We start from the raw sequence: 13,849 nt of genomic DNA on the forward strand, positions 1-13,849 counted from the left end.
TGGGAACAGAATCTAAATCTCCAGAGTCCCAATTCAGAGTTTTCCTACACAATACTCATGGAAGACACACAGTAAATGAAAATACACTGTGGGGGAGGTAGGAGGAAAGTCATAAATAAGCCAAACCACTTGTACTTCTAATGCCAAAATTACTTCAGCACGCCACCCGACCCTTCCACTCACAGAACATTTCCTGCCCATAACATTCCTTAAACAGATACTTGCTTACTCATTTCATGGTCATGCACTATGTAAGCAGCAAAGGGCAAGGATAGGACTGGCTAAAGAGTCTCATTTATTCAGTTCCCAATTGAAAGACGAGTGCAGCAAGAAGAGCAGGCTCTGGAGATCGCACTTTTCTCCAACTTTCGCTGCTGAGGCCAAATAGGAATTGTGCAGAAACTGAGCCATCACTCCAGAAAAAGTGGAGGACAAGGGCGAAAAGCACCTTGACCTTCCAAGCAATCCATTTGTGACGTGAAGCAGCAGTGCTGGCAAGTTCCACATGTGCGAGAAAGCACAGGACCTGGCGCACAGCTCTTGCTGCCTCTCGTGTCAACGACCTGGGAAAACAGTTGAGTCATCGCAATGCTAAACGGACTGCCATAGGTGATGCTGAAAAAAATCATTTATGCTTTCAACATCAGTCATTTCATTTAACCTTTACAACAAGCAGTGGAGGAGCTGACAGCTCCATCTAAGGGTAATCTGGCGAACTAGCAGCTCAGAGCATCTTGTTTATTTTAAAATCATATCACAGCAACGGTTTTTCTTGTACTGGAAAAACCTTCACGTAAGAGGGAGTTATTAAATAGAATATACAACAGCACCTCATCCAGCAAAGTTCTGCTTCTGTTTTGTGAAGTTTAACTTGCCATGCTCTCAGTGAAACACTCCTTTTAAAAAAATACTTTCATACTGAATTCCTCATTTTTATGTCTTCAAGCATGAAAAAGCTGTCAGACAACAACACAAAGTGATTACTTTTCCACATTCTCAATTTATACTTTCAGTGTACGGCACAATACTTGCACACTATCATTTCTCATGCTGTTTTCTGTGCAAGGAGATAAGTTAACTTTAAGCTGACTTTCCTGACAAGTACAGAACAAGCAGAAAAATATGTTGCCTACGGAAAAAGTTGAAAATTCAAAGTGCTGTTTGAATGTGAAAACTAATGCAAACAACCATAGAAAAAAAGGTTTACATGACCACCACATCAGCATCAACCAATTCTCAGTAACGAATGGGGTGGCACAAGTTAGCCTCTCTCATCTGGAAAAGGAGTTCCTATTACGGAAAACCCCATGAAACAATGCTACGGCTTTATGCTGACACTTTCACAAAGGCCACAGAGCAAAGGAACGCTTCCACAGGGGCTATCAAAAGCTGGAATTGGCCAGAAGTTATTGTTAAGCTCTGTGGGGAAAGCTTCCTCCATAGAAGTAGCAAGCACAGTCTCCCTCATCAGGACTAATTTATGAAGCAATTAAATTACTCATAATTGAAGTAAAGCAAGACAAGAAGAAAAGGTGTTTAGCCAGTAAATCTCCTCCCTCTGCTGGGGAGATGGCTCCATAGCAGAGAAAAATGCCACACTTCACAGCTGCAGCATTTTCTTTGCCTTTCCATGTATTTCAACCCACAACTTGATAAATTTACACTTTGCCCACCAATGTAATCTCAACACATTATCAATACTAAGGATGATTCATTAAGTCTCTTAAGTCAGTGATGACAGTTTGCTTTTTTTAATCCCATCCTTCAATTTGTTACAAGTTTGATGAGCCATCCTGATGCTAGAGTACTCAATTCGTTTAGGTTTTCCTACAGTGGGAAAAGAATAGGATGTCAAAAACCAGAAAATTCAGTTCCAAGAAATTATTATCTGTGTGTTTCAAGATAGCCATCACTCAAAGTTGCTACAATCTTCAGCTAGATTAAGCACAATTTAATTATCTAAGAGCAGTTTGACTCGCAGCTCAGAGGATGCATCCACGCAGGGAAGCCCCTCTAAATGGAGGGCAGGAATGTATTCAGGCAGTGCATACTGCTGGAGAGGTTGACCACCGCCTCTTGCTCCTGTGACCCATGAGACATTCAGAGGAGAAAAGCAGCTGTCAATCCCAAATGGGAGAAAAGGACAGGGTTCAAGACAACAGCTTCCTGCATACAGCTCCATGTCAAAACAGAGGAAAAACCAGAAATACTGAAGTAAGTCTTATTAGGTGGAGGGGCACCAGAGGGAAGAGGGGAGGTGCATCTCTTCCCAGTTTGCAGATGGGAAATTTAAGCACACAAAGACTGTCCGAGTTAGCAATAAAATCCCCAGGTACCATCATTCAGCCTAAGCATTACTCTGGTAGAGTCTTTATAATTGGCCTGGTGCAGCACTGACGTTAAGTGCACACAATTCTGATCATCAGCGTTTCTTCCCCCACATCTAACGTATCTGTTAGTCTGGTAATTTTGTTTAGAAATGTTAAAAATGAGACCTACCTTTTCCTGCTCCAGTAACTGTTGCAGACTTGCTTTATACTGAGGAGTTTTCATGTATGCCATGAACTGCATGTACTGGATCTTAAAAGAGTCTGTAAAATAAATAAGGAGATGACGCATTTCAAGTGAGAGAAAGTGCAATGCTCCTATTTACCCCCATTTGCTTCCCTTGACACCTCTCCCTGCTTTGTTCTCTCTTGCTTTTTGTTTGGACTGTAAGTCAGACCAAGCCATTAAAGATGAATTTAGAACATGCTGAAAATCCATCTTGTGATGCAAGCTGAACTCTTGGATCCATTAGCTACTTATAATAGGTACCCCAGTGGAAGTCATGACAACGCATTCAAAAAAGCAGAGGAAGATGATGGGTGCTAATGGTGTGTTTGCATGATGAAAGAGGAGTTGAACAGCTTTTTATGCATTGTAAGTAGAAATAATAAAAGAGATCAGCTGTAACAGCCAAAACCAGCCCTCAGCTCAGAGCACTCCTTCTCCCAGCGTCACAAGACAGGGCTGGCTGTACTCCTCCTACCTGCATACAGACAGATGACAAGCTCTACACCCGCATTTACTTTACCTTCCAAGGAGCACTTGCTTCTCACTGTCCTTCTATCTCCAGTCTCTTACTACACAATGAACCTTCCCTCTCCCCAGCCCTCACCACTGGGGCCTTTTCATCATAAAGTCAACCACATGATTAAGCCCAGTCTGCAATCACAGGCAGCCAAAACATGTAATAGATGGTATACAGACTTTTGCAGCAAGGTTTACTCCAGACAAGTGTCATTCTCCCCACTGCCACCCTAACACGAAATGTCCCTCTTAACTTACTCTTTTTCTCCCTCTTTCTCTACGGTAAGAAATCAATCATAACTGTAAGACACCACAGCAAGAGAGCAGGAGTTAAGGACATCACAGATGCCCTTGGTCTCTACGTAGACAGGAACGTTACATCAGATTCCCAGATGATCCTAGACTGGCTCATGCCCAGTGTCAAAGGCCAGAAACAGTTGGGGCGGGGGGGGGAGGCGAGGGGGGAAGGAACCAGAAGACCCAAAAAACCAGCCTCCAAGTTTTCCCTTAAATTACCTCTTGCTCATGGAGCATATTTTCCAACCACACCACCTTCGTGGCCTCAAAAACCCAGACAGCATCTCATTTACTTTGCTCTAAGTTTTGCAGAGAAAATGGAGTAGTGTTCTCCAAAACTGTGTCATTTAAGAATAAGAGAATGGTTTCATTTAAAATAAAGTTATTTCTGACTAGCCATTTCCATTTAAAGTTATTTTGAATTCCTGCTAAACCCAAGCTTATTTCCTTTTGTGCCAAATGAGAGCTGAAACAATGTCAAAAAACAAATGCAGACCAAGACATCAACTTCAACAGCAAGCAAGAGAAGAGACCCCGTGGTGATGCCAGTAGAAGTGGGGCAGGCGGAGGAAGATGGGGAAGAAGCTATCCCCCTCTCCGGTTCAATATACAGCTTTCCAGAGTGGCTGGCTATTAGTAGCCCTTTCATTTACCGTATGTTCAGAAACCTCAAAGTAGCGGTTCCCATGACAAGCACAGTGACAACATTACAGTCTTACCTAGCAGCTTCTGTAGTGCAGGTGGGGTAGGTGTCACCAGTAGCTGGTTAGATGAATGCCGTTGCACTTTAGGAGGTAGTTGGTAATATGGACTATGAGGTGACTTGTATGCATCTAAAGAGAGAAACAAAGATAATCTTTCAGATTACGAAAGTCAGTGTTTCTGGCAAGTACAGTAGCTCTACCGTTGGAAAGGGTGTCGTTTACAGTGAGAGATCCAGTAACTTAGCTAGATCAACACACTGCAACAAATTGCTTGGAAGGACATCTACAATTTATCCTTAGAACAGCAGCAGCAGAGACAAGCTCTCAACCACAGCTTGGCTCCAGCTTCTGGCCAAGTACCTACAGATTCAACGACCATCTTCTCACAGAAGCACACCACCATCTCAAGGGGAGCTTTGCTTTGATGGCAAGGGAGAAGTTATGACACAAAACCAAACTGAAACTAGCAATAAAGGAAGAATGACCTCCAAGCATGCATTCAGAGCCTCAGATCTACACTCATGTGGCAGGAGGAGGCTTCTTCCACTGCCAGCCTTGAACTCACCCTGAGGAGAGGATGAAGATGTCTGTGAAACAGTTTGAGCATGCAGAAGTTCTAGTGCAGTTTGGTTCTTCTTGGTCTTGCGCTCTGTATTTGCAGTGTTCATTTTCTTGGGACGTCCTCGTTTCCTGCCTGCCATTTTCCTTCCTTTTTTACTTAGCTTTTTCTTCCGTGCTTTGGAGGGAGATGGCTTTTTAACAGAATTTGCCCCAGCCTTTTCTTCTTCAGCACCAGAATCCTAAGAGATTTTTAAAAGCCAAAAGCTCTTTAGTGATTTCTACCTATATATGCAGCATTCTTTTAAGCAAGCATTAATAACTTTAATAATTTTATGAAAGGAAACCGATGCACTGTAGTTAAATAACCTGCCAGTGAAATAGACCTGCCTGGGATAAGAGCTGTCCCCAGACCCAAGACGTTGTGCTAATTCTCTTCTGGACTTAGTCATTACAGAAAAGGAAATCTGTACCTGTTGTCTAAGAAAAGCTGATTAGTCACCCTGTATTGACTATATTCTTCAACTAAATTTCATTCAAAAGTCCAAGTACATTCAATACTTTGTGTTTTTGTGCGTGAACAGTCACTGCATTTCTAACAGTATTATGCAACTGAATGAGAAAGGAAATGAGTCTTTGCAAAAGAAACTCAACATACTTTGAACTCGATTCAATGGGTTATGACTCAGGGAAAGCTCTGCAAGATGGTGCTGAAGGTAAGCGAGGGTGGGCAACCAACTGTTCTATTCATCTTGCAATGCCTTTTTTTCCAGAATTAGTGATGCAATTCTCAAGTGCAGCTCTCACTAAACCACTCCATCATATTTTTGTCCACAGCAACAGCTATACCAGTTTACATGTTCAGAACAAACACAGACTTCCCACAGAATCAGGTCTTTCCCGACACAGATTATGACTTCACGCACAGCTAAAGAGAAAACACATTTACTCTATGAAAATTCAGGATGTTCACCTTGTTTTCTTGAACCTTCGTTGGAGTAGTTGTGTTGCTCTTATTTTCTCTTTGTTGACGACGTCTAGCTGCCTCTTGTTCCTCCTGGACAAATGTTTTAAAAGACAACAATTTGGTCATATATTTCTCACTTTTTAATACAGACCACTGTGTTTCCCAGCTTAGTCTTCTACAAGAGCTAGGTGTAAGTGCTCTTAACATACAATGCCTAATTAAAAAAAAAAAAATAACAAACCACAACCCTTTTGTTACCAGCAAGAGAAAGAAAAAACTTACCCTGCCTCAAGCAACACTCAGTGGGAAAAGGAAGATAAGCACAAGTCACCCTTTTGCAGTGAATGACCTGCTATAACGGTTTCAAACATGCAGCCAGAAGGCAAAGGAGATTAAGCTCCAACCTCTTTCCTTATTCTGCCCCTTACAACCGCACCCCCCCAGATGACACACTGGTGTTACTGGTTTTGGGGTTTTTATTTAAAAAAATTATCAAATATTTCAATAGCTTTACCTATACCCCCAACATTTCTTGTGTTGCTACATCACTTTAAAAATCCTACATGACTTGAAATGGCAACTTTTAAGCTTGATTTTCAACTAGGCAGTAAGGATAGGAAATTTCAAAGACCTCACTCGAAGCCCTTCTTGGACCTTCTAGGTGAGGTTTAATTTGCATAAGAAGTCTGGCAATTCCAACACCTCTTCAATTTAAGCAAGTTATCAACTAGACTATAAATGGCAGATTTAAATAGCCTCACTGTTAAAAGCAGGGAAATTCAAAAGCACATGGATGCCACCCCACATTTTTTCTTTTGACTCTGAGAAGTCTTTCTTCTCCCAAATTTGAATTCAGCAGTCTGAAATAACCCAATCTCAAAGCTACCATTAGTCTGTTTTCAACACTTACTAAGCAAGTCAGTCTGAAGACAAACGTTCACCTGAAGTTTTAAATTAAGTGGCTTCACTTAATTCTCTATCTGGGAATACCAGCCCCATTGGTTATTTCAGATTAATACAGCCCAGCCCAGTCTCAAAAATCCTCTGGCATTTTAATTCCACATGTGATAGCACAGACTGCAGCAACTGACAACACATTTCACCTCTCAAATAGCATGTCCCAAAAGTAATATCTCAGAGCGCTCTTCAGCTTCATTTTCATGCAGCTGAACACTGGGACAGATTCAAACTATCATTTCCTTCTTTAACTTCAGTTCTTTAATGAACGGATAGCTCTTTATAGACATCTAATGCAAGAGAAAAACCACCTTGCAGCTGCCCCATTAATTCGCTATTATAAAGCTCTTGAACACGACTGTATTAGTGCTTGATGGCATATGATGCTTCACTTCAATTAGCTCCACGCCCACGTTCCTTGATTATCAAGAAAATTTGATTTTCTATCAATTCTGTACATCTTTAACAAGTGACTAAATTCCTCGTAGTGGCTGCTCCATTATTTTGAGTTTTCTACAGAAAATGACTGAAACTTACCCTGAGTTTTGGATTTTTGAGACTAGAAAAATAGTTTTCAAGCTGAAAATAGAAAGATAAGACAGTCATTTTCAAAGTCAAAACAGATGAACACATAAGAACAAAATATTAGCTTAAGACAAATGCAAAACTGCAGAAATTCTGCCTGGTTTTCTTTGATAAGCTACATCAAAAAGCCATTTACATTCATTCATTTTAGCGACACTGACAAGTTGTGTAGCAGGGCATAATCCAAGCCTCAACCAGGTTTTCTCAGCTTCACCACTGCCTATCCTTGTTTTAAAGCTTTGTGTCATGTATCTCCACTCGGCAGAAGGTTATTTACAATGAAGCTACTTCACTCTTGTACTCCACTAAAATATTTATCTCCACTCTAGCATATTCTTTAACAAAAGCATTATTAGACTACAGCAGACTTAAAAAACAGTCTTACTATCGTATTGCTAAAAACTCAGTGTGCAAATAAACTATTTCTCCACTAACGTTTACATTACTACAGGGTTGGTTGTTTTCTTTAACTGAAAAAAAAAACAGTGAATGCATCAGCATTGTTATGGAGCTTGGGCTGGTTCTACAGCAACTGAAAGTTCAACTAAAATGGAGATTTACTGCTTGAATATGATAGAATGAAATGGTCTGTAAATCACAAAGCAAACTGAAGAATAAAAGACCCACAGAGTCTTTACTCAGTGTGGACTCTATAGCACAAGACCACCATTCTGCATAGTTGCGTATTCTGGAGCATGAGAAGGAATCGTACTGGTACATCTATACATCTTTAACAAATTAACAGAGTACCATAGTACTGTCCATAATTACACTGTTTGTGCAATGTGCTGCACTGAAGCAGCCAAAGGCTAAGCCATCCGGTATGATCTGCACATTCAGCTAGTCTGAACAGGTAACTGATGAAGTGCACCCGTTCCAATTAGGTGTGCTACATGTTTGTAAATACGCAAATGAATATGGAAACAATTCCCAAGAACAAGGATCTGAAGTTGGCATGTTGACTCCAGAGCAGATAAAGCAGCCAGAGATTTACTGGCCGGTATTTATACTCACTATGGTTCGGTCAATAGTATGCAGGTAGTAAGAAACTGGTTTCCCGGTCCATGACACAGACCCTTTCAGTGGTGACAGTTCCACAACTCTCATTATAGTGCCAATATCTGAAGGAAGAAAGTCAGGTTAGGGAACCAAAGCTCACCCAGTTTGCCACTCAGTTCTACTCAGCCGAAACTAGCCATGCAACAGTAAAGGCATATTCAAAACAAAAAGACAAATTTTGTACTCAGATAGCAATGTCCTCTAAGAAAGCACTGCAGCAAGTTTAAAAAGCAATTTCTTATTCTCTTGCTACGTGCACCCTACAGAAAACTTAAGAAATTTGGAAGATCTACCTTTCATTTCTTCAGAGCTAGCCAGCCATTCTAGAGTAAAATTATGTGCTAGTGCAAGCTTTTAACAAATGGAACTTTCCTGTGCCTCAGAGACAACTTTTACGAGGAACCCAGCGACAACACATCTGCAGTAACAGGCAGGATTTAATTAGATAGAACCAGCAACAGAATGTCATTAGATCCAACCCATGTAAACTGTAACTGCATTATATTTGGACTGGGGACAAACATGTTTTATATTTGCTTTCTTGCCTGTATTTGTTTTTATTCCCTAGAATTAATAGGTATGGGATGTGTCTAAGCATTTCCATAACCACTGAACACTGAGTGAGTGGCATGACTGCAGAAGAAATTATGGCACACTTCTAATTAAACAGAAAATTACCCAGAAGAGTCAAAAAGCAAGGTTTAGGATTCAGCAACTTCAACCACTATTTTAACCACATTTTAATACTTGTCTTGGTTTGTTCCAACTCTTTCCACATTTCCATTTCTTTTTCCAGATGGAACTAGTAAGGGCAAAAACGGCATTGGGAAAAAAGATTGCAAGCTTCTAAAAGCTTCATCTTTTTCACGATATTTTTTAAATTATTTAACTGTTCATACTTTAGATCAAAACATTAGGTAGACAGGCAAGCCATGTGACTCAAATCATACTCAGGCACAAAAAAAATGACTGCTAAATAAAGGTATGATGAAAAACCTTGCAGGACAGCAGCACAAAGCTAGCACAGCAGAGTGAAATCACCTTCTCTGCCTGTGAAGGATATTGGCCCTATTTGATGCCACGAGCTCTAAGTGGATGACATTTCCCTGGAAGTGTCACTTAGAACAGGCCATTAAGAATGGAAAAAGCCCCAGGCCTTGCACATCCCATGCATGTTCTTTTGATACTAGTATTTCCCAAATCCAGTGTGGTCACAGAATGGGTTTAAGACCTAAAATTTATTCCCACAATTTTCCCTCACTGTTTGTAGCGTACAAAGGTAATTTCTTTTCAGGACCTCTTATCTGAATCCCTGGAAGAGCTTCCTATTAGTGGAAGCTATTATCTATTCTTATGCTAAACAATCTCATTCACCCAAATCTTAATTAGCTACATCTATATAATTTTAAGGTCAACATTCACATTAAGTATTAAATAACAGTTGATATATAAAACTTCAGCATTCTAGAAAACATTCCCAATGAATCCACACTGGGGTGAAAGCTGAAATAGGATAAAGAACTGGCTCAATTGAGAGTCATAATCAGGGCTTTTATTAGCTGAAAGAAGTAGTACACATTGGCCCCTTTGCCTCCCCATCATGTTTTTAAGAACTGCAGTCTCCCAAACCTAGCAAAGAGAGAGATAACGAAATGGTCAGAAGCCAGGAAAGAAAAGGCTTGAGAGGCCAAAAAAATTTATTTACGTAGGCAGGTCTCCTAATTGAAACCTCAGAAGCGCCTTCTTCTGTTTCATCTCGTTCTAGTGTGCTGTAAAGGAGGTAGTAGGCTTTACTTAGGCGCTCTTTGTCTTACTAACAAACCAACAGACTGATCTCAGCTCTCTGGAGGCTTGAGGATTTCCAGGAGTACCATTCTGCCTTTTTTTCCCTTTTATTCTCAAGTACATGTCTACAAAGGATTGGCAAGCCAGGACCCAATGGTTAGTAAGGTTCCAAACAATCAGATGCCACAGAAAAGAAGAGTATCAAGCAAGAAGGAAAAGGGCAGTTTTGGCTGTCCAATGCATCGGACGTTCACAACAATTCAAGCTTAGTAAAAATAACCCACAATGGCACTATTTCAGTGAAATGCCTCAACGACAGTCTTCAAATTACTGTTCTTGAAAAGCAGGAGTGCCAGGCCAAAAACAGAAAACACAGCTTGAGATTTGTAACTCAATATGTTACTTGCCATGGAATAAGGGGAAAAAGGCCTTTTTTAAATTTAGGGAATGTTTTACACTGGACACAGTAAATATGTGTAAAACCCAATTTGGATTGTTCTTTTGCTTGAAAAATTTGAACAATAAAAATTGAAAAAAGGTCAGAACCAAAACCAACAACCCGGGGTGTTAGTAATCTCCAAACCTCATTAAATTGCAGTTCATATACTTGCAAAGGACAACATTGGCAAATATCAAGTCTATTATGTCCAGAAGAGAATAAAAACACAAAACTTTGTTGGCAATAAAACAGATGCAGCAACTGGGCGTTCATGGGATAGGTCTGTTTGATCAACAAGGCATTCAAAGTTGAGCAGTTCAGCTTCCAAGCCTTACAAATCATGACTGGTGGGATTTACCTGTCCAAATTTAGACAGCTATGGTATAAGGAACTTGCATGCAAGTTAGTCACTGCAGCTCTTTGTAGTTAAAGAAATGAATCACACCCTTGAAATACCTTATTTCTCTTCGACTATAAAAGATGCCCAGCCAGGGAAACATTGACATTATAGACATCTAAACACAGCAGGATGAACCCCATAAAAAGAGCATCTGTTTGCTCCAGTGTTGGGTGGGGCTTTTTTGTTTGTTTGATTTTAAATACATGTCACTTTGGCATATAAGCTATAATAATACAACAGCATTTTTCTACTTACTTACACAACACTAAGAGCAACAAAAACCCACTACAGACATGTTCAGGTAATGAATACATCATAATTGTAATGAACAATTAAAAAAAAGCGCAATCATACCACTCAAGTTTCGACTGTTAATTCTAAAATTTAGAGGTGCAAAAGGTTTTGAGGACACAATTCTCCCACCTGGAAAAAGAAAAAAAAAAGCAAAGTCAGCTACCACTGTTTCTTCTAGAAATTACTACTTATTAAATATAACCCAGAACAGAGCCCTAAAGAGCAGCCCTAGTAAAACTACCACTTGTATATCATTAAAAAAAAATTTAAAAAAGTATTACTTAAAGCTCATTCCGACAGCATCCAAGAAAGTCAATATATTAGTCCTGCTAGGTAGCTGTGAGGTGACACCTCAAGGATCGCCTTAAAATGACAGATTTTAAAACACTTCCAAAAAAGAGCGCATTCATTCTCAGTGGCAATCTATAGAAATTTCAATTAGGAACATGGCTCTCTCATACCTAGTTAGTGTCTTTTATACACAAGCCCCCCAAGCCCTTTTATTTAAGATAACATTAATCTCCATTTCACAGCTATTTGCGGTCATTCAGCCCAAGGCACAGAGCCTGAGCTCCTTCTGGGAAGAGAACTGAGGTTTCTTCATTTTGTAAAGAGCGCTCAAACCTTCCCCACTTTGCCACTTCTCTCAAGCCATCACTAAACAAAAGCTTACAACAAAAAAAAGTCACTAAAATTAAAGACGACAGCTTAAGTTTGGGGGTTTTACAGTTTGCAACAGAACCCAAAAGTCACATTATTTACTGCAGCACAAAGCTGTACTATGGGAAGCCACAGCTTCTTTGTTCATGTCACACTTTGTTCATAAGAAATACTTATGGCAGAAATTACATAAATAACCAAATAAAATTGTTACTTATCCAAGCGGTTAAGAGGAAAGAAAAAAGACACCTCGGGCAATGTAAGGGCCACAGTGGGGTTACTGGGCATCCCCAGTCACTAGTGTCTGCAATGTGACTTCTCGAGAAGCACACAAGACATCCAGTGACAGAGTCCCCATTTTAATACTTAGTAGTTACTACCCAGTACTAAATGTGACAACTTTAAATAGGAGAATCAAGTAACTGAATTCAGTATGCAATTACAGAAACTGGATATACAAAGCCATGCCTATGCAGTCAGGAAGCTTTGCAGTGTTGGCCGCTGCGTGTTTTATCGGCTCCCATAACAGGCAAGAAAGGACCTGCAGTTCCTCCCACCCCAAGAGAGCTCTGCAGAGAGTCTTCACATGCAGAGCTACTTCCAAGTAATCAGGTAGGTCAGAGCAGATATTAAGATGGGAAGTAAAAAGCCCAAGAAATAACCATTGCGGTGCAGACGCTTGCCCGCAAGACACAGAACAAAACCCACCAACCTGGCTTCTGATGGCTGTAACTAAGCCCTTACCACCACCAGCTCCCACAGAAAGCAGGAAACCAATGGAAAAAGGTTTTAAGTTCGATTTGTTACCTTCCTTCATGTTCGCAAATCGCTCCTTCAGCTGGTGATCCACCTCAGGACCAAAGGCAAAATTATTCACAAAAATAACACTGCAAGATAATGATCTAGTTAATGAACAGAGACAGGCAAATGGCGACCAAGTATACACACACAACTACCCCCCACAACCACGAGTCACAGTCACTTATAGCCTTTACAGCCACTTATGAACCTGAGAAACACTGCTTATCCCTGACTACACAGCTGCTTCCACCTAACAAAATGCCTTCTTCTTGCATAGTGACACAAAACAGTACCTTACCTTTAGTATTCACAGACACTACCCTCATATTTACATTTAAAAAAATTTTAAAGGTGTCCTGCTCTGACAGTTCCTCTCAGCATACAGCTGATTTTGCACTGTAAGTTTCAACATAAAAACAATGTGCAAAATATTTTCACCTCTCTGCCACAGTGAGATCAAACACCAACACAGCAACTACAACACACTTACAGTAGTTAATCCACACATGAAAAGCAATACTCTAACACAACAGACACACCTCTCATCACATTATGTCTTCACGTGCATTTAAAATATTACAGCAAAATATCAACATGTATTTCCTCTTCTAGCTCTAAATTCCCCCATAATGCAAACAGACAGTTGGCATCTCTCAGCACGTTTTCCCTGTCTCAAACCCAGCACTCCACCCTAACCCACAACAGAGGATTTGCATCTTTCTTTCTGGGTTAGGAAATCCAGTGAGGGGGTTTTGTTCCTGAAAAAAAACAGTCCTATGGAAACAAAGAACCCTGCACATAGGTCGAATCACACAAATGATAAAAATGTTTGGGAAAGAAACAGAACACATCACAAATTAAAAAAAGAAATACCCCTTTATTTCCAAGAGCCTGGGCCTGGTCTAACTGTCCCTGATGCCTGTTTCCTACCAGCTTGCAACAAGAGTCCTCAACATCTCTTGGAAGCAGTTGAGCACCCTGCACACATAAATCGTGAAAGCCATTCTGGCATATTGTTTCAACATGAAGAACTGATTTCTTTGCAAGAGGTCTGTTTGAAAACTCCCCTCCTAGTGCCTCCACACATGAAACATGTTCAACAAGGACACTGAGTTTAAGAGCAGCAGCCAAAGCTATTAAAAACCACAGATGAAAAAAATGTTTATACACCAAGAAAAAAAAGTTATGCTTGCTACGCCTTGCTCTTGGAAATTTGGGAAACCCTGCCTGGCAAGTAAGGCTAGCAGGGGTTTCTTCCTCCTCTTTCCCAC

General features: G+C 40.4%; 1 protein-coding gene across 1 annotated transcript in view; it reads right to left on the reverse strand.

Annotated features, from left to right (window-relative positions):
* The window catches only part of DOT1L (DOT1 like histone lysine methyltransferase), a 67,041-nt gene that overhangs the window by 13,088 nt on the left and 40,104 nt on the right, over positions 1-13,849 (reverse strand). Inside the window, exons 9-16 of the mRNA XM_059831910.1 lie at positions 12,585-12,664; positions 11,178-11,246; positions 8,155-8,261; positions 7,093-7,134; positions 5,581-5,688; positions 4,639-4,873; positions 4,089-4,202; positions 2,500-2,591 (exon numbers count right to left, since the gene is read on the reverse strand). Coding sequence (XP_059687893.1) covers positions 2,500-2,591; positions 4,089-4,202; positions 4,639-4,873; positions 5,581-5,688; positions 7,093-7,134; positions 8,155-8,261; positions 11,178-11,246; positions 12,585-12,664 — 847 coding nt within the window. The remainder of the gene's footprint in view (positions 1-2,499; positions 2,592-4,088; positions 4,203-4,638; positions 4,874-5,580; positions 5,689-7,092; positions 7,135-8,154; positions 8,262-11,177; positions 11,247-12,584; positions 12,665-13,849) is intronic.

This window comes from Gavia stellata, chromosome 32 (genome assembly GCF_030936135.1).
Source record: "Gavia stellata isolate bGavSte3 chromosome 32, bGavSte3.hap2, whole genome shotgun sequence".
NCBI lineage: Eukaryota > Metazoa > Chordata > Aves > Gaviiformes > Gaviidae > Gavia > Gavia stellata.